At 37.1% G+C, this 27,027-nt stretch overlaps 2 protein-coding genes across 3 annotated transcripts; one reads left to right on the top strand and one right to left on the bottom strand.

Annotated features, from left to right (window-relative positions):
• The first annotated feature begins 4,314 nt into the window (after nucleotides 1–4,314).
• On the top strand, nucleotides 4,315–13,948 carry LOC105049436 (UDP-N-acetylglucosamine transporter UGNT1). 2 transcript variants are annotated; one of them, XM_010929074.4, is made up of 10 exons: nucleotides 4,315–4,610; nucleotides 7,713–7,789; nucleotides 10,405–10,563; nucleotides 10,664–10,797; nucleotides 11,273–11,403; nucleotides 11,491–11,535; nucleotides 11,641–11,738; nucleotides 13,062–13,169; nucleotides 13,265–13,321; nucleotides 13,415–13,948. In XM_010929074.4, the coding sequence occupies exons 1-10, from the start codon at nucleotides 4,478–4,480 to the stop codon at nucleotides 13,487–13,489; spliced, it is 1,017 nt and encodes a 338-aa protein (XP_010927376.1). In that variant the 5' UTR covers nucleotides 4,315–4,477; the 3' UTR covers nucleotides 13,490–13,948. The 2 variants fall into 2 exon arrangements, with proteins under 2 accessions (XP_010927376.1, XP_010927377.1); XM_010929075.4 differs by lacking the exon at nucleotides 7,713–7,789 and having other exon boundaries at nucleotides 4,317–4,610.
• A 7,238-nt stretch (nucleotides 13,949–21,186) lies between these two features.
• LOC105049437 (PTI1-like tyrosine-protein kinase At3g15890) lies at nucleotides 21,187–25,911 on the bottom strand. Its single transcript, XM_073242677.1, has 4 exons — nucleotides 25,566–25,911; nucleotides 25,152–25,302; nucleotides 22,230–22,492; nucleotides 21,187–22,145 (listed from the first exon to the last, which is right to left on the bottom strand). The coding sequence occupies exons 1-4, from the start codon at nucleotides 25,607–25,609 to the stop codon at nucleotides 21,476–21,478; spliced, it is 1,128 nt and encodes a 375-aa protein (XP_073098778.1). The 5' UTR covers nucleotides 25,610–25,911; the 3' UTR covers nucleotides 21,187–21,475.
• Between the last annotated feature and the right edge of the window lie 1,116 nt (nucleotides 25,912–27,027).

A 27,027-nucleotide genomic window follows, 5' to 3' on the forward strand; every position in this document is an offset into this window, starting at 1 on the left:
CGCTCGATCCCACCTCCATCATGGGCTGTGTCCACTCTGACCAAAGATCTGCTCGGATTATCATTCTGCGGTAATAGAAATCTCACCTTGCAACGTTGCCTCTCATCCTCCTGTGTCTTCCGTCTCGTGCTTGATCCATCTCCATCTGGAGCTCCATCTTGCTCTGGGCTTCTCTTAGTTCTTGAAGCTTCACCTCATATTGGGCTCCCTATTAGTTAGTAATATCCTTTCGTCCTCTTTTTTTCCTTCAAAACAATCCTATCACCATGCAGCACCTTCAGAATTCCTCTATCAGTTACTGTTTTGTAGCCTCTCCCATCCAATCTGCTTAGTGAGATAAGATTCCGTCAGAAATCAGATATGTATTGGACTTCCTCCAATCTCCTCACTATACTATTATGTGTCCTCCAGCTAACCATCCCGATGCCTCTGATCGTACAGCTCGATCCATCTGACAGATAAACAGTGTCCTTACTGTTCTTCAAGGAGTCAAACTGCTCCTCTCTGCAACATACATGATAAGTGTATGCAGAATCTAAAATCCACTGCTGGAAAGAAGTAGATACCTCATCGGATATTTCTAGGGCATCATCCTCTGAGTTGCTACTGACCGTCACTGCAGTAGCCCTCGTCCGATCTCTGAGTTAAGAGTAATCTCTGGCTAAATTTTTCAACTCATCACATCGATAACATCTGATCTTGCTCAAGTCTCTCATCCTAGACTTGGACCGCACTCGTCGCGATCTCCGGTCGCTCTGTCTGTCGCCTCCTGCTCCTCTAGAAACCACCAAAGCTAAGCTGTCGCCATCTGAGCTCGAAGCTGGGTTCTCCCTCCTCAGAACCTTATTTTGGAGAATCACCACGGTGACCTCGTCTATCTTGATGGTGCTCTTCCTCACTAGAAGAGCAGTCACCGAGGACTTATACGAAGGGAGGAGCGATGCTAGTAAGACCAGTGCCTTGGTCTTCTACTCAACTTTCTCGCCAATGTCAAGAAGGTTGGTGAGGATCTTCTGAAAGTGGTTGAGATGCTCCTGCACGCTTTGTCCCTCAGTCATCTGTAACTGGTAGAACTGTCTCCAAAGGAAGAGGGTGTTGGTGAGAAACTTCGCCATGTATAATTTCTCGAGCTTCGACCACAGCATCGTCAAAAAATCTCATCAAGTATATGGATCACCACCTCATCTGTTAGGTACAAGCAGATCGTACTCACCGTTTGCATCTGAAGCCGCCTCCAATTCTGTACCTTCATGGTGGTTGGCTTCTCCTCACACAAGAGAGCATCGATCAACCCCTGCTGGATGAGCACGTCTTTCATTCTTGTCTGCCACAAGGAGAAATTGCTCTTTCCATTAAATCTGTTGATCTTCACCTTGATTGTGCTTGTTTTCTCCATCTTCTATCTCGTTCACCACCGCTGCAATCTATACTCTGGCACCACCTTACTTTGATACCAATTATTGCATCAGGATCGATACCATAAGGTGCAGCAGGAAGAAAGAAGAAATAAAACAAAAAACATAATACAAATACATGGATCGGCCTCAAGCCTACCTTTACAGGGTATGCAAGCTTCACTATGAGAGAATAAAATAAAATCAATACAAGAAAAACTCACCATTCAATCTTTGTATAAGAGTCTCTCAATAAAAAGCACCAAAACTCTTACAAAATCTCTCTAAAACCTCTGTTGAAGCCTTTCTGCACCTCCAGAACGTCACCAGCTCTCCAACACAACTGACGGCTCGTCAATCAAAATTTTATAGACTTCAGAAACTCTAAAATACTGTTACATTAGGAAACAGAGTCCCAATCAAGCCTAGAATCATCCGTGGCCGTCCGATCATGACCGGTTTGCATTAGAGCCGTCCGATTGTACACATCAGGGCCACTGATCACTTGATCAAATTCGAAATCAATCTCAACCGTCCGATCGTAATCGGTTGGGATCTAGATAGTCAGATTGCATAAAAAACATCCTGAATCACGCGTGGATCGCGTGTTCAGTCCACGCCGATCCCATGGATCGCCCAGCGCCCCGCGATCCATGATGGACCGTGTAGGGGTACAGTTGCCCACACACAAGCCCGTACTGAGCAAGCCTTGCGACTGGGTCAGGCGCGCCTGCGCACGCATCTCCGTCGGGCCTGACGGCACACCACTGGCCTCCACCGACCTGCCGCCGGTCGCCGTCGTCTCGTGCACTGTGCCATCTTTATTTCGTATGTATTTTCATCGTTTGGACTCCGTTTGGACTGTTCTTAGGCTCGTTGGACTTCGTTCATCGTTCTGAACCTCACTGTGGGCTCAATATGGACCGAATCTTGAGACATTTTCGAACAATAAGTTCTCTTCAGGGCCTTTCATTTTTTTATTTTTTTAAAATAAAAATTAATCTAAAAAATTATATTTTTTTGAATAAATATTTTTTAGATAATATTTAAATAAAAAAATAATTTATATATTTTTTTATACATTAAAAATAATTCGAGAATCTATCATCTATATTCTTTTACATTATTAATTTCTTGGATAAGTTGCTAAGATCTATCTATATTTTTTATCATATCTTTTAATATATAAATATTATTATATATAATAATATAGTATAATATATATTATAAAATTATATTATTATAATATAATATATATACTATATTATAATATAATATACTATTTTATAACATAATATAGTATTTTATATTATAATAATATATTATAATATATGTTATATAAATATTATTATATATAATAATATAATATATTATTATATTATTACTATAAGATCAAAAAAATATTAGGAATAAAATCAAAAAAATTATTTTCTCAGTTAAGGGAAAAATAATTTAACCATCTTCCAAGTGGATAAGATTTTTCTCTCATTTCATGGATAAATACTGTCTATGAAAAATGACTTATTCATCTAGAAAAGTATGAGAACATAGATAAGTTGATCAATGAAAAAGTTGATCAATTTTTTTATGATATTTATCCATAAAAGAACGAGCTCAAAGTTTCTTTAATGTCTCCCTTCATTTGATTTTTCAATTTGTTTTGGATGTTAACAGTGTTGCTCTCCTTAGTGTTTACTTTTTACACCAATGCAGCTATGAACGTTGAGCCTTATCGTCAACTATTTAGGTATATTCATGATTTCACATCTTCTATTTTTTAGTACAGAAAAGAGAGTTGGAGGGAGACAACTCAATACAACTATGAACGCAACTATGAACATTGAGCCTTATCGTCAACTATTTAGGTATATTCATGGTTTCACATCCTCTTTTTTCTGGTACAGAAAAGAGAGTTGGAGGGGGTGACTCGGTGCAACTATCTCCCCTAGATGTGACCATAGGATCCCAATCTTTGCTGAAGAATATTCGATTCAGAGTTGAATTTAGATGAATGAGCGGCCTCTTTCCCACTATATAGACGAACCTAACAGATGAGTACATCATCCTAGTATCATCGAGGGTCAGAGGACCAACTGCCACTTTCAAATTTTGTGTCCAGACCGTCAGGGTACACTCCCTCTCAATTATTCATATCTTAGTATTTAATTGAAGCTCGAGCTCCACCGTAACTCAAACCTGAGTCACTTGGTGGAAATAATAGCCTGTTCCACTGGGTTGCCACCGCGATGGTGGTTTCACATCCTTTTTACCAGCAGTTGTCAACGTAATATCATCAATGTAACTTTTTAATCCGGGCTTGATGCTGATTTTTTAGTCCCCCTGAAAAAAACATGTATAAATTCAGCTTTATTAAGTGAATCATCCATTGAAAAGTGACGCGGACTTGGCATTTTAAGCACAAATTTGGAACCAAATATAAATGATTTTTCCAACCCATATCCATGATTCTTTGTGATCAAAACATATGCCATGACTCCCATAAGCCATAATCTTAAGTCCGAGTTTAACTGACTTGTCACGCATGTTAAGCTTGAACAAGTTTGTTATCCATCTACGATTTCTTCTTGGCTCATTTACGAGTCAAGCTTCCATTTATTTCGGACCTTTTCCAACCGAACAAGCTTGGTCTAACCTGCTATCGAGCCGATCCCGAACTGTTCACACGTGCTCACCGGCCACGAGACACGGTTTAATGGGAGCACAAATATTATGTCCCTGACCTGCAAATCCAAGGGAAATAGCAATTTATTAGGCGTGGTCCCGGCAATAATTCTCATTTATTAGACACAGCATGTTTGGAGGGAGATCACACGTGGTCTGAGATGCCCACGGCCACGTGGTGCACGCGGTGTACGGTATTTCTTCTTACTTGGTCAAGCGATCCCTTCCCTCTCTTAAAAATTATCTTTCGCTTCTTGCGAAGACGCCAAGAAGGCGACTTCTTTGAATCCCAAGTCGAATAACCGAGTCTTGGTGGTTTTCTAATCGACGGAGAATTTGGAAGCAAAGGGCGGTTTTCCTCCTTGTGTTTCTCGAGAGGGCGGGCGGAGATCGGCGATCGGATGGCGCCCAAGAGCGTGTTGCTGCCGGTGTCCGATCCCCCGCGGGACGGTGGCGACGATGAGGGTCTCTTCAAGGGCTCCGCCATGTCGAAGCGAGGCGCCTACGCCGCTCTCTCCTACATGGGCTGCTCTGGTCTTCCTCTTTTACCCCCTATCTCCAATCAAAGCCCTTTTTTTGTGCTGTTTTCTTCGAATACTCGTTATCTTATCTCTTAATCTCTTAAAGGTTTGTGCTTTTAATTGATTCTTTACTCGACATATGGCATGAATGTAACGGTGAGATTTGACTGATCAATGGTATTAATGTTATTGACTTCTATTTTTTTTTGTTTTGTATATCTTATCTTGAATTTTGATTTGTAAACCCTTAAAGGGTTGGATTTTTGATTCTTTAATTGCTCCTCACTATAAATTTTCGGGAATGTTGAATTAAAAAGAACAAGGAGAGTGAATCAATTAACTTTACTGGTAGCCCCACAAACAACTGGTAAGTGTTCAAGATACAAGTTGGATTTTTATCTTGGAACAGATTCCCAATTTTTAAATTCTCAGCCACCGCTAATTTTTGCTTGCTTGTGATGTGATCTTTAGCTTGGAAGCTACCATGCCAATTCGCAATAATTCCTCTTTTATGAGTTGGTTTAGGAAAAGTACTTGGATTCCCCTAGCCATTATTTTCAATGGGATAATAGAATATCATGGAGATTTCGGTCATTCATGCAGCTTTGGGACATGATATCAGCTGAATCTTTGTCCTGATACACATAAAACAAAATTATTCTTTTCGATATGGTTTTGGTGTTCTTCCTCTAAAGTCTTGACAGCTGATAACTTTTGTTCTTTAGGATATGATCTGAAGCTTATGAACTACTATGGAAACCAAGTGGAGAATGATTTGCTTTGTTTTGGAATTATCTGCCCCATGTTCAAATGAATCAGAGAATTCAAAAGAGCATTTTATACTGTCCATGAGCTAAGGAATTGCATTTGTGTTGATGCTAGTACATGCGAAATGTGGAAGATTGACCATGGTTAGCCCTTGCTATTGGGCTATCTTGCATAGCTTTATTTAAGTACCTGATTTAGAGCCAAAAGAAATATGAACTGCTAAACAATGACATGAAAACCATGGAGATGTCTGTCCAAGTGAGGATGTTGTTTAAGTTGTCCTCTTTTGCTAATTGGAGTTGATTGAATTGTACAATTGCTGTTTACCCTTATTCCAACTATTTGGATTGCCAGTGCTGTGATTACAGAGTCCAGTAGTCATGCTAACTGAAGAATTACTTAGGCTACAAAAATGCTTGTGGTTTTGATTTATGATTTACATACTGTTGGATACGTGAAAAGAAGTCTCTTTAGCCAATTGAGTTGGTTTTTGATATGGTATGTGGTGAAGAGATATCAGAATTTCCACAGGAAACATAACTGGAAGGTCCTACTGAATATTCGTTCTTCAAACAAAAATGGTAGAAATGGAAGTTTGGTTGGACTTAGAAAATGTGAAATTACAACTGAGATTGAAGAAACTAGGTGGTAATTTCTTTTTCATGTTTTATGGTTGACTTATATTGTTATGACTTTGTATGCTAGACTGGATCATTTCTGCATAACTACTGTTTATGCAATGTATACACCCAAATATAAGTGTCACATCTTATTTGTTTTTTACTTATTGAGTATTTGGCAGATTGGAGCAATTTAGATAGAGTGGCCTCTTTCATCCTCGGTAGTGAAAAATAGCAAATGCTATTCTTCCTGTAAATGCCTAGTCATAATGGACAATCAAACTCATGGCAGCAAATTCTTACATATCCTGTGGTTCCCTCCAGGGAGAAAAGAAGAAAAGCAAAACATAAAGCAAACTCTGCTGATAACTGGAAAGAAAGTACATGGGTTGTGGTAGAAATAGCAACTGTAAACGAGTGCAGAAGTTTCTGGAATTTTGAGGATCATACTTTAGTTATCTTTTTCATCATTTGTATGATTGGTATGGAAGGTGATCTACTAATTTTGCCAGGTAGACATACTGATGATTTAGTGCCATTTGAACCAGTAAAAAAAACATCCATATCTTTCATAAAAGATGATTATTAAGAAAATTAGGAAGAGCAGAGATGACGAGATGCAGGAAAAAGAATTTAGCATGCTCTTTTCCTTAAGACATGCATGTAAATCTGCTTGGTCCCCAAGAATATCAGTCCCTTGCACTTATTCCTCTTCTTCTTTTATAATTGGGTTATAGAATTGCAAAATATTTAGATTACTTTTATCTGTTTCTTACAGCAAATAATTTACATAGATCATGAAAATTTGACTGCCACATTCCAGCAATACGGAAAGGTCATGAAGTGGCTAAAACCTTTGGTTATATTTGTTAAGTATCCATAAAACCCAAGGATTAAAATATTATTTTCTGGTGTCATGCTGGTTTGGAACTTGTATGTACACACTGTTCTGTGCCTTGCTAGTTCTTGGGATGCATTGGCACCATAACATGTCTGGTGATAGCACGCTGCCGCTTCATGCCAATTCTGTATGCTGAGAAGGCACTGGCAGTTACTTTCTGACTGTGCTTACCAGCACTTTATTCTATGCTGGTACCAACTGACTGTGCTTACCAGCACTTTATTCTATGCTGTGCAAGGGCATAGACATCATAGTCTTTTTTCAAATGTTTCAAAGATGGAAAATGATTAAATATACTATATGTTAGCCTTATAGGAGTAATCTTCACTTTTATAAATAAGTGGCCTTCAAATCCAAAATACCTGAATATATGACCTCTTGAAAGTAGAAGACACACTAATGATGATAAGAGGAGTGAAAATATAGGCAAAAACAAAGAGGAGATGGAGAAAAAGAAGGAACATGGGAGCCAAAAGATAGGAAAATGAAGAGAATGTTATGCTGAATGATCAGTCAGCGTGCCTCATTTTTTGATCTAAACTCATTGACAAAGAGGTGGTCAAATGACTAAAATATATCTGACCCATATACCGCAGAATCATAAAAATTATACCGTTCTCAAGTCATGGACACAAAAATGGTAACTAAACACTATGATGTGGAGGAACATATTTCAACACATTTGTATGTTTCAAGAACTACCTTCTTAAGTACAATGTACTAATATGGTAATTTAGATTTATTATGTTTTTTGTTTTCTTTTTTCTTTTGTATCATCTTACCATAATGAAATTTTAACTTTTGTTGGTGGATCTGCATTTTGCAGTACTTCTTGTGATGTTCAACAAAGCAGCCTTGTCTTCATATAATTTCCCCTGTGCTAATGTTATAACTCTCTTTCAGGTATCTTTATTGTTTCTGCCTTGCCTGTTTTCAGTGAGTGATGCATCTCCAAATTTTTATTGAATGCTCCTATTTTGTGATTTTAAATTATGTATATTGTCAATGACTTAGAATATATAGTATACAACATGCTTGTTGCAACATCTGTACTTCTTGATGCAGTCATGTGTAGAACTAGTGCTAGTAAAATAAGCTTGCACTCCAATGCAGTTAAATATGTAAGTTGTCATTTTGTCTTTATGAATACTAAGTTGCTAATGAAAAGCAAAGCCCTTGAAATGGGATGCGCTCTACTTCCCTGGTCCCCCCTTGTTTCCTTTCTATGCAAAGTCAAGACCCATTCACAATTAAAATCATTTTTGGCTTGCACTGCTGGTGCGCAAACCATCAAAACTAGTTTCACATGTTTGATCCTTAATAGTCCCTAGACATCTCTCTCTCTCTCTATATATATATATATATATCTATCTATCTATCCATCCATCCATCCATGCATCCATCCATCCATCCATCCATCCATGCATCCATCCATCCATCCATCATATGATTCTAGCCTTCATAGTTTACCAACATTCAACTCAATGTTCTCTATCTATCTATCTATCCATCGATCGATCTATCCATCGATCGATCTATCCATCCTTCATATGATTCTAGCCTTCATAGTTTACCAACATTTAACTCAATGTTCTCTCTCTCTCTCTCTCGATCTATCCATCCATCCATCCTTCATATGATTCTAGCCTTCATAGTTTACCAACATTCAACACAATGTTCTCTATCTATCTATCTATCTATCCATCCATCGATCGATCCATCCATCCTGGTTTACCAACATTCAACTCAATGTTCTCATCTCATATATATTTATCTTCTCTGGTCCTTTCATTGCTTATCTTTTTGGTCCTTATAATTAGGTTTTCTGATAGGGTACTCATTATGATTCTAGCCTTCATAGTTTACCAACATTCAACTCAATGTTTTTATCTCATATACATTTATCTTCTCTGGTCAGTCCATCCATCCATCCTAGTTTACCAACATTCAACTCAATGTTCTCATCTCATATACATTTATCTTCTCTGGTCCATCCATCCATCCATCCTAGTTTACCAACATTCAACTCAATGTTCTCATCTCATATACATTTATCTTCTCTGGTCCTTTCATTGCTTTTTTTTAGTCCTTATAATTAGGTTTTCTGATAGGATACTCATTATGATTCTAGCCTTCATAGTTTACCAACATTCAACTCAATGTTCTTATCTCATGTAACATTTATCTTCTCTTGTCCTTTCATTGCTTATTTTTTAGTCCTTATAGTTAAGTTTTCTGATAAATATTCAATAAATATTCCTAAAAATCCTGTTGCTATACAACTATCACATAACAATTTAAAGATACATTTTGTTTTCTTTTGTTTGCTTTCTTCTATTTGAGTTATTTTCCTCTACAATCTATATAAGATAGAAAAAAGGTTGTAAAAGAATTTGTTTTGTAAACTCTGATTCTGAGTAGATTTGCAACTCCACCTTCATTAGCTATAGAGTACCAACTCATATGTTTTTCATATACTTGTAACCAAGCTTTGAACCTTAACCTTCATCACTTTGTTATTCTTTATACAACTCTGATTATGTATTCACCCATATACCAGTCTCATCAACCAACACTTCATCATGTGCAACATCTAAGAAGTGGCTTTCTCTTGAAAATTAATAAGTGTGACACCTATAATGATATATGGAAGGCAGTTACATTAAGCTGACATTTGGTGAAGGTCTATTTCCTTTTGAGGACTCCCTATTCTCTTGTTGAGTATCTCATGCACTTGTCATTACCCTCTAAATGCAGTCATTCTCCTCAATCATGCAATACATGAAATTGCATGAAGCTCCATATCCATGATCATCTCTCTAGAGTGTCCAAGGGACATATCAAAGAAAATCTTTTAAGGTCCAGTTTTAATCATCAATGAAGGGCTTTCTTTGCCGGAGTTTAAGATATGAATTTTATGGGAAATTTAGGTGGTTTAGAGTTTAGAGAGTTTTTGGAGTTTTCTGGGGCTTTGGACTTTTACATGGTTATTACTGTGACAACAATGCTCAAATTCTGTAATGGATTTGGCAATAAACAAGCCCATCTCGCACAAGAAGTCTTTAAAGTAGTCAATTTTCTGAGAGTTACTGACACATGTACTGCATAGTCTATGATGTGGTCTCCCTACCATTTGTGCTGCTCTACTATATATACATAGATACGGCACTTTCAACTTAAAAACAGACTTGATATTGACCGGAAATTACAAAGAAAGATCTGAATGTGCTTTGTTTCAGTAGCACATTTCAGTGGGATATGGCCCTTGATGAGAATGCATCGTAATTCATCTGATAACACCAGCTTGATGTGAATGTGTTATGGTTATTTCTATGATCAGAATGTTCAAGAGAGAGATACAGATAACTGTGCTCGGTCACCATTTTTTACAAAAAAGTTGTGGATGCTTGAAGTTAATAAATCAATTAAATACTTTATGCTGTCTCTTACTATCACACAAATCTATTTCTCCTTCCTCTTCCTTTTTTTATTTTTTTTGTTAACTTGTATTTTTGCAGATGATAACTTCAACATGCATTCTTTATGTGATGAAACGCTGGAAGATCATTTCATTTACAGTTGGGGAACCATATGCTGCATCTGATGGAGCAAGCCTTGTACCAATTGGGACTTTGTTGCATACTCTTCCACTTTCGTTAGCATATTTGCTTTACATGGTATGTAGTATGTACTGTACATAAATTAGTGCATGTCGATTTCTGATTCACCAGTCCTTGAGTTCTAAAAAAATGTCTGGCATGCCTATTTTGGTAAAAGCTTGCTTCCATGGAATCGGTGCGTGGAGTAAATGTTCCAATGTATGCTACCCTTAGACGTACAACTGTGGTATTTACAATGATTGTGGAGTATCTGTTGACCGGGCAAAAGTACTCATCTTCTGTTGTTGGCAGGTAAGTGACCATTTATATGTATGTCGTGTAGTCATGTGCTTTGGAAGTATAATAAAGCATTTTATTAATGCTTTTCTCGCTCTAAAATTGCTATGCACTAGCCACTGAGTCAATGTGTTGCTGTATGAAGCTACTCAACATGAAATTTTGTGTAACTTATTGTGTGTTCCTTCACAGATATTTTGTATACTTCAACTCTTCAAAGCTGAGAACCTATTGCACGCTGCACTTTACATGAATTCTTCTGAGATAACAATATTCGATACTTTATTATGTGGAACACATGGAGTTATTTTTCAGTAGATCCCCAGTCTTTGATTATCTTTTCTTCCAGTTAGAAGACCTAACTAGGACAATCATCTTTGCAGTCGTCGCTTTTGAATGCTCCGTATCATGACGAAACAGTTTTATTTTGCGACACATGTTTTTCACTTTCTGATTTGTTTCCTAATGGCATAACCAAGGTTTTTATCAGTGTGGCATTGATTGTTTTTGGAGCATTTGTTGCTGGAGCTCGGGACTTATCCTTCAATGCCTATGGCTATTCCATTGTCTTTATAGCCAATTTCACAACTGCAATTTATCTTGCAACCATAGCCCGTGTTGGTAGTATCTATATCCTTACATTCTTTCTCTATTTCTCGATATTGTGGCTTTATGTTCACACTGTTGTTTATATCTTCCATTTTTCAGGAAAGTCTAGTGGTCTCAATAGCTTTGGTCTCATGTGGTGCAATGGTGATCATGACCTTGCCCCAAGTTTTGAATCTTTTTATCTGTGCAATCAGTGAACTTCCAAATCAACTGTAAATTAACTTACCCCTTACTGTTACTGAATTTCAGGATTAGTCTGTGGACCAACTTTGTTCTTCTGGACATATATGCGGGGTGATTTGGAGCTGGCAATGAACTTTCCTTATCTTTATTCTCCTGGATTTCAGGTAGGTTCAAGTTTTTTTTACAACATTGTGGATGTACACTTGTCTGAAACTATGTATGTAAATGTGTATGTTTGTGTGTACATATATAGGTTTGGAAAATTCTTCTCATTAATTTATTAAAAAGAAGTATGGATTTATCCATCACCACTGCCCATGGCCACTACACTGCCTTCATTCTGCTACCCTGGGCACCATCATGAGCACATTCTCCATTTCTGTTGAATTAGTCCTTGATCCAGAAGGTATACTCATCTTCTTCAAGGACTATCCGCTTCAATCATTCCTTCTGTATCAACAGTAGCTTTGTATCCTCTTGCTCTATCACTTGAACCAGCACAGTGTGAATAACAGCTTCACGATTTTGATAACTGCAGTGCTGTATACTATTTGAAGTTCCTTGTTGAAATTTAATATGCACGCTCAAGTGTGTATAGCCATTTAAGATGCCAAGCCAATAGGGATAGTTAGAGCCCGTAGGTCTGCTTCATGCATGCATCTTTGCAATGCTTGATCTCATTGGTGGTGACATCAGACATGAGGATTTGTCCTTTTATATTGTAAAAGCCCTTCTCCAGTATTTGGTTAGAAGGTTTATTAGTTCTGAAGTGCCTGTTTCTACCCAATACTAACTGTAAGCCTATGTTCCATGCTTCCGCCTTCCACTAATTTTTATAATTTTCTTGTAGCGGGTAAGAGATTAGCTTCTTTAGCTAAAGGGGATTCATTTTATGGTCTCCCTTTCTTTCTATCTATTTGTCTCTCTCATTTCTCATTTCTCTTGGATCCTCTAATGAGTTCTAAACAAGATGATTAGAATGACTGTATAAGCTGTGAGCTGCAAAAGGCATTTACTGTCGGTAATTTCAGTTCGAATCGGAGGATGGTTAGTCTGTGACCCTAGCCATATCCACATGTGGAGATTAAAAATAATGCAGTTTTCTTTCGAACATTGATTACAGACTTCTTCAACTTTACAATTCAATTTAGCATATCCACTCTTGCCTTAAGTCCTTTCTTTTATATATATTTCTGATGCATTATTACACGGGTTTCCAACCAGCTTACATCTTAGTGTCCTTTGTTTATTTCAAAGGAACCTTTAAGCACTTGTAGGATGCTTGTTTGTGGATAAAAATCCTGGTGAATCATTTGTATGTATGTAGTAGATGAAGTGGATCCTGATCTTTACAAGAGCTAGTTATTTACTAGTGATATCAGTGCATCTCTAGCCATTCTACTGTAGCATGTAGAAAAACATGTTTTGCAAAAATATTTAAATAGGGAACCTACTAACTGTGGTGCATTTCTGTTCAACTTTTGCAGGCTGTGATGCTTCTTTCCTGTATAATGGCATTTTTCTTAAACTACTGCATCTTTTTGAATACAACCTTGAATTCTGCAGTCACCCAGACCATTTGTGGTAATCTAAAGGTTCGAGTTTCCCACTAGATAGCCATTTATGTTTTGGTTTTCATGCGTTCATGAGAGTTTTGCCAATACATATTCTGATCTTCTTATTACAATAGGATCTCTTTACCGTTGGATTTGGCTGGTTAGTGTTTGGTGGACTTCCCTTTGATCTGGTGAGTTTGAATTCCCGGTTCGTTTTGTTGAAAGTGATTCCCATCTTTTTTCTCTGACGATGATTTGAAAAATTCATGCCATCTTTTCTCCAGCTCAACGTTATTGGCCAGGGTCTTGGTTTTGTCGGTTCTGGCTTGTATGCCTACTGCAAACTGAAGGGGAGGTAGTCATTGATCAGCTATTAGCTATTTATTGTGAAAGTTTCCCAATATGGAGTTTCACGTTGCCTTAAAGAATGCAAATGGCTGCCCACTGGTGTGGGGATCATGGGGGTGATCTCACAAGATTTTTATTGAAGCGGCTTCATGGAGTTGACTCATGGAGGGGGATAATTTTTTGTAATGTTGTTTATTTCTTTTGACGAAATCAATATATCTATGCACTGAAAAAAAAAAAGAACATGATCAAAGGGGTAGAAGACATATGTATTTGTTTGACCAAGAGATCGAACATGTTGAACTGTTGATGAGTTGACTCAGCTTTGGTGTTCTAGGTGATTGGCAGAATTTCAGTTTGCTGACCAAGAGGAAAAAGTCTTTTAGATTTGTGTTTCAGTAGTTCATCATGGTGATTCAGCAACATGATGCAATTAAGTTTTTTCCCCCTTATTCCTTAGTTCTTAATTATCTTTGCTGTAAATAACACCAATTCCTTAGGAATGGCCTATGCAGTTGCTGTGGAGGACATTCTCATGCGGGAGGTGCTGTTATGCTGTTGTTCTGATCACATCTGCTATGCTACAATAGTCGGCAGTTTGTGTTTTAATCTTAGCTTGACTTGTTTCTAGCGTAGGCATTCCACCTCTTCTTGTTGAGCTTCCCCAAGTCCTGACACTACCTGGTGACAAGCACTGGCATTCGCCATCATGACTTGGATCCGGTATCATCCTCTGGCCGGCCACCCTCTCCATAACCTCAACCCTCATCAGTGCTTGGTCACCATGGACAGACTATTCTCACTTTGCCAAGCTTCCAGAATAGAAGCCATGCCCTTCTCCTCGCATCCTCAGCACACACATACTTTGCTTTCCACTGCAGGACTCGGTCGAGGGCTCCAATTTGAGTTAGTCTCTTTCGAGGGAGAGAGAGATATCTAAGTCATGAGGTTCGCCATTATGTCCTTCCGTCTGGGGCTGCTATCTGTTCGGATTCAGGTTGCACTTTGGACTTCAATTTCAGCGTATATGTGAATCTAATACTGGTATTCCCTTTTCCTCTGCAGTGTGAAAGGTTGGATAACTTTCTTTAGATCTCCTTATGTTTGAAGGGGAAAACAATGTCGTGCGTTAAAATTCACAAGGTGTGCTAGAAGGAAGAAAGTTAAACAATGCAGTGTGACAACTCCAGCTTGATGCAGTGCATAAACATTGATTTGTAATTTATATAAAGCAGATCAAGCTAGAATACTCTCCAACGGCAAAGACGGATGAAGCTCAGGACTTGAGCTATATTCTCTTGCAAGGAATATGGAGAAGAATCTGAATTCAAGAGACAAGGGACTGCCATTAGTTTGATGGAAATAAGGAGCGAAAGTTTGTTTTCAGTTGTAATTTGATCCCTCACTAGCACAAAAATACTGAAGATGCTTCCTTGGTAACTGGGACAAACTTTGGTTTGGTAAACTCTCAAGAAAGGATGTGTTATTGATGTCAAGAATTGTAGACACCACAATATTTGATCTGGTAAATGTTTTACAAATGTCAAATTTTGATGTTACTGACATTCATAAATTTCAGAAATAAAGAAAATATAAACAAAATCATAAATTAAATTTTGCGAATCTGCTTTGTTGATGTAGGGAATGCCCTTAAATTGATATGTCACGGGAAGTTTTCATAGCCAATTTGAGGTAAAATGGAATAATAACACAAAATTGAAAATAAAAAATAAATCTCAAGGTTGCATGATGAATCTTAAGGAATGCAATTTGAATGTCTCCAAAGCATAAGCTTTGTTAGATTTTTACACCTCATCATGGTCTATTTGATGAGAAAGTATGATCATATCATGTTAGCAAATGATGCTTTGCCTGACGCTAGCAGCAGTTTCTTAGGATGCACATCAAGATTGAACTACAGCTAGGAAAGAGCAACCGTAGGAGAACTTTTTATGAGTGGCTGCTCATGTAGTCTACTGAAAACAAAGTATGCCTGGAGCTTGTATACTGCAGATGAATGATCTGTAAGTAAACTCAGCATGTTCTAATAATATTAGAACTTACAATTGCTCAACCAGCAAGTTCCTGCTCTTGCTTTACTTTGATTTCTTTCTTAGTCAATTCCTTCGCCAATCTCAGTGGCTTAAATATTTCATGTAATACCGCTCTTTATTCCCTTAGTCAATTCCTTAATGTATCATGTAAATAATATCATCCAATCTCAGCGGCTTACACACTTACTTGTCATCCTTGCATCAAACGGATATCTGAAATCAATTCTATTAAGGAGGTATTTGGTTGGAGAGAGTGAGGATCTGGAATCGAAATCGGAATGAGTGGCTCTTATTCCAATTGTTTGGTTGGGAGGAGCCCATTTCGATTTTGATTTTGAAGTGGAATGGGAATGGATCAATCTATATAAAACTCAATCCCTATTTTTCTCTATGAATTCAATTTTTCATTCCAATTCGATTTCGGTTTTGATTCTGGTCACGAACCAAACGTTTCGGGAGATTTGACCATTTCAATTCCGATTTCAAGCCATTCTGATTCTCATTTCCATTCTCATTCTGATTCCAGTTACAAATCAAATGCCCCCTAAATGTAAATACGACTTAAAAGATATCAGAGATGAATTAAGAGAGCAGGGCAGCTTCATCAGAGATATTCGATCGAATTCGATCAAAGCACTTGAAATTATGGGTCAGTTATACAAAATTTGAGACTTGGCTGCGATGGAAGATGAAGGTGTCAATAATGGGGATCAAGCAGACACTGATAATGTCTCTCATCAGGCATGGAGCATACTCGACAACTTTAGGTTGACATAAGTGAAGTTTGCTTTGTAACTTCGTAATGCTGCTGGTGGAAGTATTCAACACGGTGAGTAGTTTTGAAGTCTTGGATTTTTTTCGGAAAAAATCTAGATGAAACGCGGCACTTAGGCCTCACAATAAAGAAAAGCAAATATATTCGAGAAGGAAAAGAGAAGGAAAAAAAATACAGCAATCATAAATTTACGTGATTTGGCCACAACATATGTCCGACGAGGATGGATCAGAGATTTCACCACACCCAAAAGGATGGAGTACAAGAATTAAATTGCCTTTCAGAAAAAATCATAATCTCCAATACACCTTCTCTCTCATATTTTTCCGAAATAAGACGAAATTTCGACTTGAAGTTTCACTCCAGGATCCTGTTCTTTGACTGCTTATAAGCTCAGTGCAAGTGCTTATGATTGGAGTCATCTCAATAAGGACGCCGGAAGCAAACCACATGGTTACTTGTCCACAAATTACGAGAAAGTTCAAATGCTTCTTAGTGACCGCTTCCTGGGATCCCACATGGTACCATGTAATAGGACTTGCTCATTTGGCCTCAGAATGTTGTTTTTGTGTTTCTTAATTAGTTTTATAAAATTTCCAAGAAAATTTACTCCAACGTTTTCATGCTCAGGTTCCAGATATATAATGGTCCTTGAAATTACAACTTCACGGGAGTAAAGCATACTGCGAGTATTGTAATAACCCATCCAAAAACAAAAAAAAAAAAAAAAAAATCTAAAATCTCACGCATTATTTCCAACTTTGACTAGAAACATGATATCCGAACCGGATGCTGAGTCCGAAACATGATAGAATGGTATCAAAGCTTAGGTTTAAAAATACTAGGAATTATGAAATGATATCAAAACTTTATGTATGATCAATAGAATGTGACGGAGTAGTATCAAAGCATAAGTGAGTAAATTATGATATCTAGAATCAGTTATGAGTATAGGTGGGTAGACGTTAGGGATATTGGGATGATAACTTATATTGATTGTGATAATTTAGAAATTTACATTTGATATAAATGTATTGATAAATTTGAATCAGAGTGCGCAGCGGAAGCATAATAGTCTGAATTGTTTTCAAACTAATCAGAACGGTAGTTTGAATTTAAAGATATATGATGAAAGATTGATTTTAAAATTAGGGAATGATTATGATTTGAGGTAAAAATAATTCTAATTCTCGAAGATCTAAGTCAGAAAAATTTCGAGGATGAAATTATTTTAAGGAGAAGAGAATGTAATAATCCATCCAAAAATAAAAAAAATCTAAAATCTCACGTGTTGTGCACATGAGGTTGAGCAGGAGTCTTCCTCTTCTCCGAATTTGGCTAGGAAAATGATGTTTGGGGCTTTCAAAAACTTTAATTAAATCCTTAAAAATCCATCTATAAAAAGGGCTCTTCTCCTCCCTTGAATTTTCTCATAAATTCCTTAAGAAACCATCACCAATTCCTTGGAAAAATTGCCGCCGATTTGGGTCTGTTCATCGAGTTCTTTTCTTAGGATTTCACCGAAGAGATCGTCGGAAATCTCCTATGGCTCCTCTGGACTGCGGTAACTCCTTTCCTTTCCTCCTTTTCTTTCTTTTTCTGGTCATCGTCTCATCATCAATCCTCGAATTGGAGCCGGTGATTGTCGGATTTATCTTGAAACAGGCAACCCTTGTTTTGTTCTTGGTTTCACCTTTTGCTGTCGATAACATCCGCCACTGGGGCCGTCGTTGATGCCGTGGTGTTCACCGTCACTAGGAGCCACCGTGGGTGGTTGGTTTCGATGGTCTGTGGCCATGCATGGGAGAGGGAGAATGGGGAAGGATCTCCTGTTTGAAGAGAGAAAGGGGAGAAGAGAATTCTTCTCTCTCTTCTTTGATTTATTAATTAATTTTATTTAGTTGGTCAAATAATTTTTAATTATTTCTCTTAGATGAATTATGAAAAATTATAGAAGAAAGATTTTGAGATCGGGCCTGGATCCTCATGAATTCCAATAGAGAATTCTGGATGATTAATTTGATTTATTTTGAAATATTAATTTGAATATATAGGAGAATAATTTTTTGGACAAGAGGACATCGAGAAAGGTTCGATCCAAATTATAAATCTAATGAGTTTCTCTCTCTATTTTCTTCCTCTATTAGCTTCTCTCTCTAAAATTTTCTCTTTCTTCATGGATTTCTCTCTCTAGGAGTCTTACAGACCAGTGGAGAGTCCAGGTACTTAAGTAATCTTATCTTAGTTGATCCTAGAAAAGGTTATGAATTTATGTTATTAGGGTCGTTTATCCGTAATTTCTCCATATATGATTTTTATGTTTGATCCTGCTCATGTAGAGATGCGGCTGTCTATATAAGATATCAAGCATAATATTTTATTTTCAAAATTCATAAAACAAAGAGTTCGTTGATGGTTATGTTTGGATTAATCATCAGTAGAGGTAAGAATCCCTATACATGATCACCATTATATATATTACTTTTATTATTGAATTTGTATCTTTGATTTTATATCATTGGATTCATGTTGATAGATCACCAAATTGAGATACTATTGTTTCTCGTATAATTTTTCAATATACATATATTGTGTGTTAATATATATGTATGCCAGTTATTGATGATATGATTATATGGATATGACATATCTATTTTGATCATACTATAAATTGGAATTGATTTGGTGAAATCAACATGTAATAATTAAAAAAAAAGATATGGTTTGGACTAGTCTCATCATGTGGAACAGCTCGTCAGGAGCTTATGCCTAGAACAGTCTGCCAGAAGCTTATGCCTGAGATAGTCTCTACAGGCTTGTATGTAGATCAGCCAGCCAGGAGCTCATGCCTGGGACGACCCGTCAGAAGCTCATGCTTGGGATAGCTTCTATGGGCTTTTATACGTGGGACAGCCGGCCAGGAGCTCATCCTGGGATAATTCGCTAGGAGTTTATGCTTGGACAGCTTTTATGACTTAAGCGAGATATTTGGATTAGATGGAGATTGAGGCATAATCTTGGTTAGTGCAGAGTCAGAAAGAAAAAGATTAAACATCATGTGATTATGAAAAGAAAAATAGAGGATAAGACATGAAATTATTGCTGAATAAAAGTATTTCATCCAGAAACATATGATGATACATCTCTTTTGATAAGACAGACAATTTATGGATATTTACAGTATTCTAGATATTGAATATGAATTTTATGTTTTATTGCTTATCCTTATTTTCATGTTATATTATTATATTGGTGTGATATGCGAAATTCTTACTGAGCTATAAAGCTCACACTCCTCCATTTCTTTTTTTCTTCTCAAAATTACAGAATACTCATGATTGGCTATGGTTTGGATTTGCAGATGAGCGGATGAATAGATAAAGTGTTATTGATATCCAGTCGGATGATAGAAGGAATTGAATTTATAATTGTATAAATTTTACTCGTTATTATGAAAATAAATTATTATTATTTATAAATATTGAGATATTGTAATGAATCATTTTAGATCTTGCATATTCTTTAGGACATCTTAAGGAGTATGCGGCATCATGTATTCGATTCGGGTGCTGGATTTAGAATGTGACAAGTATAAAATATGGTACAAAGTTGCTATACCGTATACCTAGAGATTACCATCACAGGGACCACGGGCGAACACATTTCCCCGAGTTCAGTAATTTGGGGGAGGCTGAGACTGCCGAGGGAGATAGAGAGGACGCATTTTCTTGGTGACAAGGTCGTGATGGCAGATAGATTAATTGTAAGTGGGTTTTGTATACCTTGTTCCTGGCTTGTACCAACAAACATGGCTGATTTTACCTAACACCATGTTGAATATTGTACAGAAGCATGTATGCATTGGCATGTTAAATTTTAGCAAACCTTCAAGGCAGCAGTGTGTGTTTGTACTCTCTGTGACATGTTGGATTTGGAACTGTATTTGATTTTGATGCTCCACTGTCAGCTAGCTAAGCAGCAATTGTTGGATATGGGATGTATCTAGTAGTGGAAAATGACAGTATATTTTTGTTGAATGTATTGGGACACATTAACTTGGCATTTTTCCTCTTGCATTTAGTTAATGTATTACTTGAGTGAAACTAATTGCTAATCAGGGTACCCAACAAGTACCGTGTTATTGCTTTCAGAAAAAAATTGTTAATGTGTTCCTATCGCGCCAACTGTTATTTCCACTGCCTGAAGGTAGTGACGTATCGTGGCCAATAAGATCACCTGAGGTTATAATTTTTCAGTCCCGTTGTGGACAATGTAGCTTGATAGATACCATATGGAGCTAAAAGAGTCCATTGTTTACCGTATTTATTTTGCATAACATGCACATATAATGGATTTTGTATTCAGACGTAGTCGAAGGTTGGACAAAAAGAGTTGTATCTCTGTTCCTTGTCTTTAAATCATTGTAAAAGTAAGAAACCCCAAGACAGAAGTCTTTCTGCATGCTTTTTAAGCTTTTTAAGCATTGAAGCTAGCTTTTTCAAACCATGCTTACCTGCAACTTTACATAGATATACTCCATGAACAGTTTATCTAGGCTTCCAAACAGACCAAAAACCATCTACATGTGGGTATTATATTCTATATAAACCACTACAAGGAATTCTATCTGCATGGCTATACTTTAGCAGCACAATGGAAGTATTATGGCAACTGTACGGTAAGAATGTGAGCCTGATTTAATGAACGTATGCCTCATTCACCTGGCTGGTATATGGAGTATGCTGTTTCTCGATGTCACAACAAATAGGGAACAAAATAACCAATATCTCAATTGGTGGCCACCTTTTGCAGTCTAATCCATAGCCTTTGAGGTCACTAACAATGTAAATCACTAAGACATGTATAAACATCCTCTGTGGAATTTTATAACTTGCCATTATATATTTCTTCCAATCCCCTCAGCATATTTCAATATGAAGGTTACAACAGCAAGCCACAAAAGATACAAGCCCCATGCTTTCAAAACATGCCTACTGAATATATTTGGAACTAAGGGAGAACCATCGAACATTCCAACATCTACAATAAAAAAAAGGAAGCAAAAACACTATTTTAACCAAAAAAAAACACTCCCCATCCACATTGCATAAGATGATATGCAATTAATAATCATCCACGCATCAGTCCCTGCACTCAACTGCTAAAAACTAGCTAATATGTACTGCTGCTTCGGCTAATGAATTAGTTTCCTGTTTTACATCAACTCTTGAAACCTGCTCCTCAGTGATAGTGTCTGAGCTGTCATCTGGACCTGACAATCCATGACAACTCACAGTAGGTTCTGGTCTGAACATCTCATCATTTTCAAGCTTTGACATCTTCTCCTTGGACTCCCCTTTAAGCAAGTCCACCAGCTCAAGCATCGTGGGTCTTTTCTCGGGCTTGCTCTGTGCACAAATGAGAGCAACAAGCACAACCCTCTCCAATTCTGCCTCCACATAGTTCCCATTCAGTCTTGGATCTGCCATTTCCTTGAACCTCCTCTCCCTAGCCAAAGGAAGAGCCCAGTCTGTGATTGTTTGCTTGACTGATCGGCTAATCTTCTCTATGGGCTTCTTTCCACTAGCAAGCTCCAGGAGGAGTATCCCAAAACTATAGACATCGCAACTCTCTGAGGCCTTTCCAAACATAGCATACTCGGGAGCAAGATAGCCAAGTGTGCCTTTCACCTTTGTGGTAACGTGAGTTGCACCATCCGGAATGAGCTTTGCGAATCCAAAATCAGCAACCCGTGCCTGAAAATCTGAATCTAGCAAAACATTGCTTGCTTTGATGTCTCTGTGGATGATATGAGGTGTGGCATGGTGGTGAAGGTAGCTGTCACAAGAAAATAGTCAGTATATTCCAGCAAGTCATGCATTAGAAATACTTCAAGCTGTGCATCAGAGTTTGTAAACTTACGCAATCCCCTCAGCTGACCCTATAGCAATAGACATTCGCCTACCCCAGTCAAGATGACATTCTGCTGAGTGCTGACCATGAAGATGTGAAAGCAGACTCAAGTTAGGCATGTAGTCATATACTATTAGGCGCTCCTGCCCTTCAGCACAGTATCCACGTAAACTCAGAAGGTTCTTATGCCTTACTCTACCCAAAACCTCAACCTCAACAGCAAATTCCATTTCGGCTTTGTTGCTCCAAACTTTCAACCTTTTAACAGCTATCTGCACTCAGGAGATCAATGGCATGAAACTTTGTCGATGACACAAAATAAAACAGGGTTGCAAAAGAACTTAGAAAATAGATAAAATTACGGAAACAAAAAAGCTGAATCCAAGAACACTGCAAATTTGCAGCTAAACAAACAGTAAGTGTTTTCCTCAAAAAAAAAAATAGTAGATGTTGTTAATTTGACTGATGAATCCATTGTCCATATAGTTACCCCAAGGATCAATAATTTTGAAAATATGGTTATCGTTACTCTAGACTTTTAATTGTCTGATACTAGATTTCTTTCAACAATCAGAAATTGGATCCTTGAAGCTACTTAGCAAGTCAAGCTGAATACTGAAGTCTCAAATGAAGTTCCACATCATCAGTGATGGCTGTCCAGGTAATAGTTATCAAAAATATTTGGGTGCAGAAGTTATTGGACAGCTCTCTCAAGGTGGCTATGGTGGGAAGTTCACATCCAACAGCTGGACTGACCTAGCTGGCTCTAACGATCTTAAGCGATGATTGCAAAGGACAATGCTGATTCAGTTCAAATAGGATGTTATTTGTAAAGGAAGGGCTAGAAAAGAAAGCATAAAATTCCATTGTGACACCAGGTGGCAAGCATGCCACTAAATGGAGAAGAAAAGGAAAATATAATGTTACAAAAGATAGTACAAGCAATGATTCTAATAAACACTAAAAAAACAGACCTAAAAAGAGAAAAATTATGGACAATAAACCTAAATTAGTAAGAAGGGATTTAAATCAGGAAACTTAGGGTTCATGAACTGACCATTGGCTCTAAATTGGATAATAAGCAGCGAAACAAGAAAAACGGAAAGATAGAAAAGAAAAACATAAAAAAGTGGACTTTTCCAAAAAAAAAAAAAAAAGGAGAAAAGAAAAGAAAAAGGTGAAATCCTGAGCGAGTTGTTAGATCCAAGGAATATGAAGCAAAAAGCATGCAATTCTCTTCATAGACTAAACATGAAAAATAGGCTATCCTCCATGAAGAATAATAATTAGAAATAGGAACAAACAAAGAACAAGGAAAGGGAAGACATTTATAATAGATGTATCATCTATAGATTTTATCATTGAATTAAAGACATTATAAATTTTACTTTCTAGCTATTCTAGGGCAATCCAATGACATTGCCAAAGAAATCTGAGACTGAGACATACTCCCCAGAGTAATGTGCAGCAAGCTAACACTAGCGTGGGACTGACACTGTCCCTATTATGACAACCTGATCCAATGGTGAAGATTATGAACTAGTCAATTCGATCTTATGTCATTCGTCTTTGAAGATTTCATGATGATCCAAGAGCTCTAATTCCAGGACCGGATACAATGAAACCTCAAAGGAAAGTGGTGATGTGAATGCATGGAGTTCGTAAGGATAAAGTCAAAAACATATATTCATAAGATTTTACACTGAAATAGCTATATATCATAATATAGCTGCATGTATCTACAAAAACAATTTATCTGATATCTAAAGTTCACATGATGAATATACATGTAAAAAAGATGTTGTAACTCTATTCAACTGGTGGTGGCTAGATTCTAGGACCATGGTAATGTTCTGAAAAGTCTCCTGGAAAGAAATAAGCAGGAAGTCAACAATAGGATGCTGAATTTTAAACAATAAAGATAAGTTAGACTCGAAAAATTTATCTGTGGCTTCCCTTCAAACATCATGGTAAAACATTGTCTGAATTATGACAAACCTAAACAAAAAGGAATTTGCTCCCAATAGATGCAAAATGTCAATCATGAGATATCTTTTATATTATGTTGTCTGTATGACTTGGAATTCATCAATAAATGTACCAATACAAGCTAGGACATGTTGGATATTTCAGCTGTTGATCTTCCAAGCAATTCAGCTACATGATTGTATTACTAAGAAAGGCTTGGTCATAGATCTGAAAGGAAAGGTAGGAATTTAGCCGGCTGAGCATGACAACTTATCTAGCAGCTCCTTAAAAATATATATTTTATTTGAGGTTTATACAATGAATTTAAAGGAGATTATTTGTTGCAGCACTTAACAGCGATGGTTAAAATATTTATCAACCATGAAGAAACATATCGGGCCATCAGCACTATAATCAAATTTTGGATGCCCTTTCCATCATTCTTATCCTTTTCTCAAACATTCTGTTGGAAGAGAAAATGATGGGCACAACACAGATCACCGAGAATATCGATGAAAAAAAAAAATCCATCCAAAGGCAAATAATGTATTAGCAACAATACATTTTATTTAAACAAGTTCTATGTTTTCTGAAAGAAGCCATTTGTCGTGTCCTGCAACTAAATTAATCCTTTCATGTAGCTACAGTAACTCATCAGGCAAGTTCATGACATGTCCATTGGATTTTTAAATTATGAAGCATAATCATTCATCCACCTTCTTGTGGTCAAACAAGCTGTCTCTAAAATAAGCTTTAAGTTCCGGTCAGCAGGTGCTCGAAATCAAACTTTTGTAGGACAAATTCCCTTGTGTTCAGAAATCCATTTTTGGGATGGAGTAGAGATTGCAAAAACATTTGATAACTTGAACAAGACATCAATACGCAAGATCTAAAATCCAAGTCCAAACTAACTAACAGATAAGAATCAACAAAGAGAGAGGAACAGGAGAAATGATCCAAAACCTGAGAACCATCCCAGAGCTGGCCCCAGTAAACGCTGCCGAACCCCCCTTCCCCGAGCTTGTTGTCATAATTGAAATTGTTCGTCGCCGAATGCAGCTCCTTGAGAGAGAAAACCCTCCAAGTCGTCGATCTCTTCTTCCTCTGCTCCCTCCTACACAACAAAGTCACCATCTTTTCACTCAGACTCTAATCAAGACCCTCCAAGATTCCATCTTTTCACTCATACTCTAATCAAGACCCTCCAAGATTCCATCTTTTTACCCTGCACCAAATCAAAATCTCCCAAAATTCTTCTCCCACATCTTCCATCGCTCTCTTTCTTTTATCACAGCGGAAAAAACATAAAACACACACCCACACGCACACAAACAGAGAGAGAGAGAGAGAGAGAGAGAGAGGGGAGGAAGAACATACCAATTGGAAGTCTTTCCACAGCAGAGGAAAGAACAGAAAGCCATCTGAAAATCCTTACGATCCTTCGATCAGTCGAGAGCCGCGTGGAAGAAAACAAGACCAAGATGGCACTCCTCCGGTTCTCTTTCGTCAGTCGAGAGGAGCAAGCGAAGGAGGAGAGGAAGAGGAGCTCAACGGAAGGGCGACCTCTGCCGTCATTTCGGCCAAACGGAGGCGGAGGAATGGAGAAAAGAAAGGTGAAAGAAAAAGAAACAGAGGTTGGAGAGGGAAGAAAGACGCCCAAAATAGAATTAGAATAAATAGCCGCGAGAGGAAGCACGAAGAAGAAGCCACCACCACCAGCAACACCAACAGCAACCGCGCACCAAACACCAATAAACTTGGGTCCTTTTTTCTCGTTTCTGTCAGGGATTCTGGGTCTGCTCACCCGCGGAGGAGCTCCGGGATGCTATGATTTTAAACTCCCACGCGGTAACGGGTCGGGTTGTGTTCATGCTAAATAATTTTCTTCTATTATATATATATATATATATATATATATATATATATAGCTAGACTACAATTAGATGTATCAAATTTAAACTTAAATATAGCCGGATCAAAACTTCATAATAGATATTCTACATCAATGATCCAAATCGTTAAATATGATCTATTATCTTAAAATTATTGCATACAAAAGAATCATATGATTTGGAGATCCGTAATCTATACATTATATGATTAAAAATGATCTATCTAAATAAAATTGAATTAAATATATTTTTGATCATTTAATGAAGATCTTCAAATTATATAATTTTTTATATATAAATATTTTTGAGATAGTAGATTATATCCAACGATTTGAATTATTGATGTAGGACTCTTATTATATAATTTTGATCTGATCAGATTTGAATCCAAATTCGATCGATCTTATTCAAATTTATCCATATATACATACACATAATTAACTCGTAAATATGATACAGATTAGCCAAGCAATGTGATTAACATGTAAATATGACTTACAGAGAGCAAATAGTAATTTTAAAATTTTTAGAGTACAAATGAGACTTCATAAAAAAAAAAAAAAAAAAAAAGAGGAGTAGAGACAAAGCAATAATTTAATAAGATGCCACTCATAGACTCGATTGCTTAGTAAGACAAAGCATGCAGATCATGAAATAATTGGCCACAAGATTATGAGATGGTTGTAGCATAAAGTACAAATGAGAGGGTTATAAAGTACAAATTCTCTATTCTATCAAAAAAAAAAAAAAAGAAAAACAAATTCCCTCATGCCACCGGGTCAGCCAACCGTTTTTGAAAACCATAACTTTTCCCCCTAAAGGTAGGATTGAAATAGGAACAAATACTGCTATATCCATATTTTTTTTAAGTAAACTTAGATATAAATAAAATACTAAAAATATGAAAATAAATACAGATATCATTCAAATAATTAAATATTATAATT

Source organism: Elaeis guineensis, chromosome 8, assembly GCF_000442705.2.
Source record: "Elaeis guineensis isolate ETL-2024a chromosome 8, EG11, whole genome shotgun sequence".
Classification (NCBI taxonomy): Eukaryota; Viridiplantae; Streptophyta; class Magnoliopsida; order Arecales; family Arecaceae; genus Elaeis; species Elaeis guineensis.

Excerpts from the sequence above, each read along its gene's own strand:
- LOC105049436 (XM_010929074.4), top strand. The coding sequence starts at position 4,478 with ATGGCGCCCAAGAGCGTGTTGCTGCCGGTGTCCGATCCCCCGCGGGAC. Across the intron at positions 10,564-10,663 it reads TAGCATATTTGCTTTACATG|CTTGCTTCCATGGAATCGGT; the intron begins GTATGTAGTATG and ends TTTTGGTAAAAG. Across the intron at positions 10,798-11,272 it reads TCATCTTCTGTTGTTGGCAG|TGTGGCATTGATTGTTTTTG; the intron begins GTAAGTGACCAT and ends GGTTTTTATCAG.
- LOC105049437 (XM_073242677.1), bottom strand. The coding sequence starts at position 25,609 with ATGGCTTTCTGTTCTTTCCTCTGCTGTGGAAAGACTTCCAATTG. Across the intron at positions 25,303-25,565 it reads TGTGGAAAGACTTCCAATTG|GAGGGAGCAGAGGAAGAAGA; the intron begins GTATGTTCTTCC and ends TTTGTTGTGTAG. Across the intron at positions 22,493-25,151 it reads AGCTCTGGGATGGTTCTCAG|ATAGCTGTTAAAAGGTTGAA; the intron begins GTTTTGGATCAT and ends TCCTGAGTGCAG.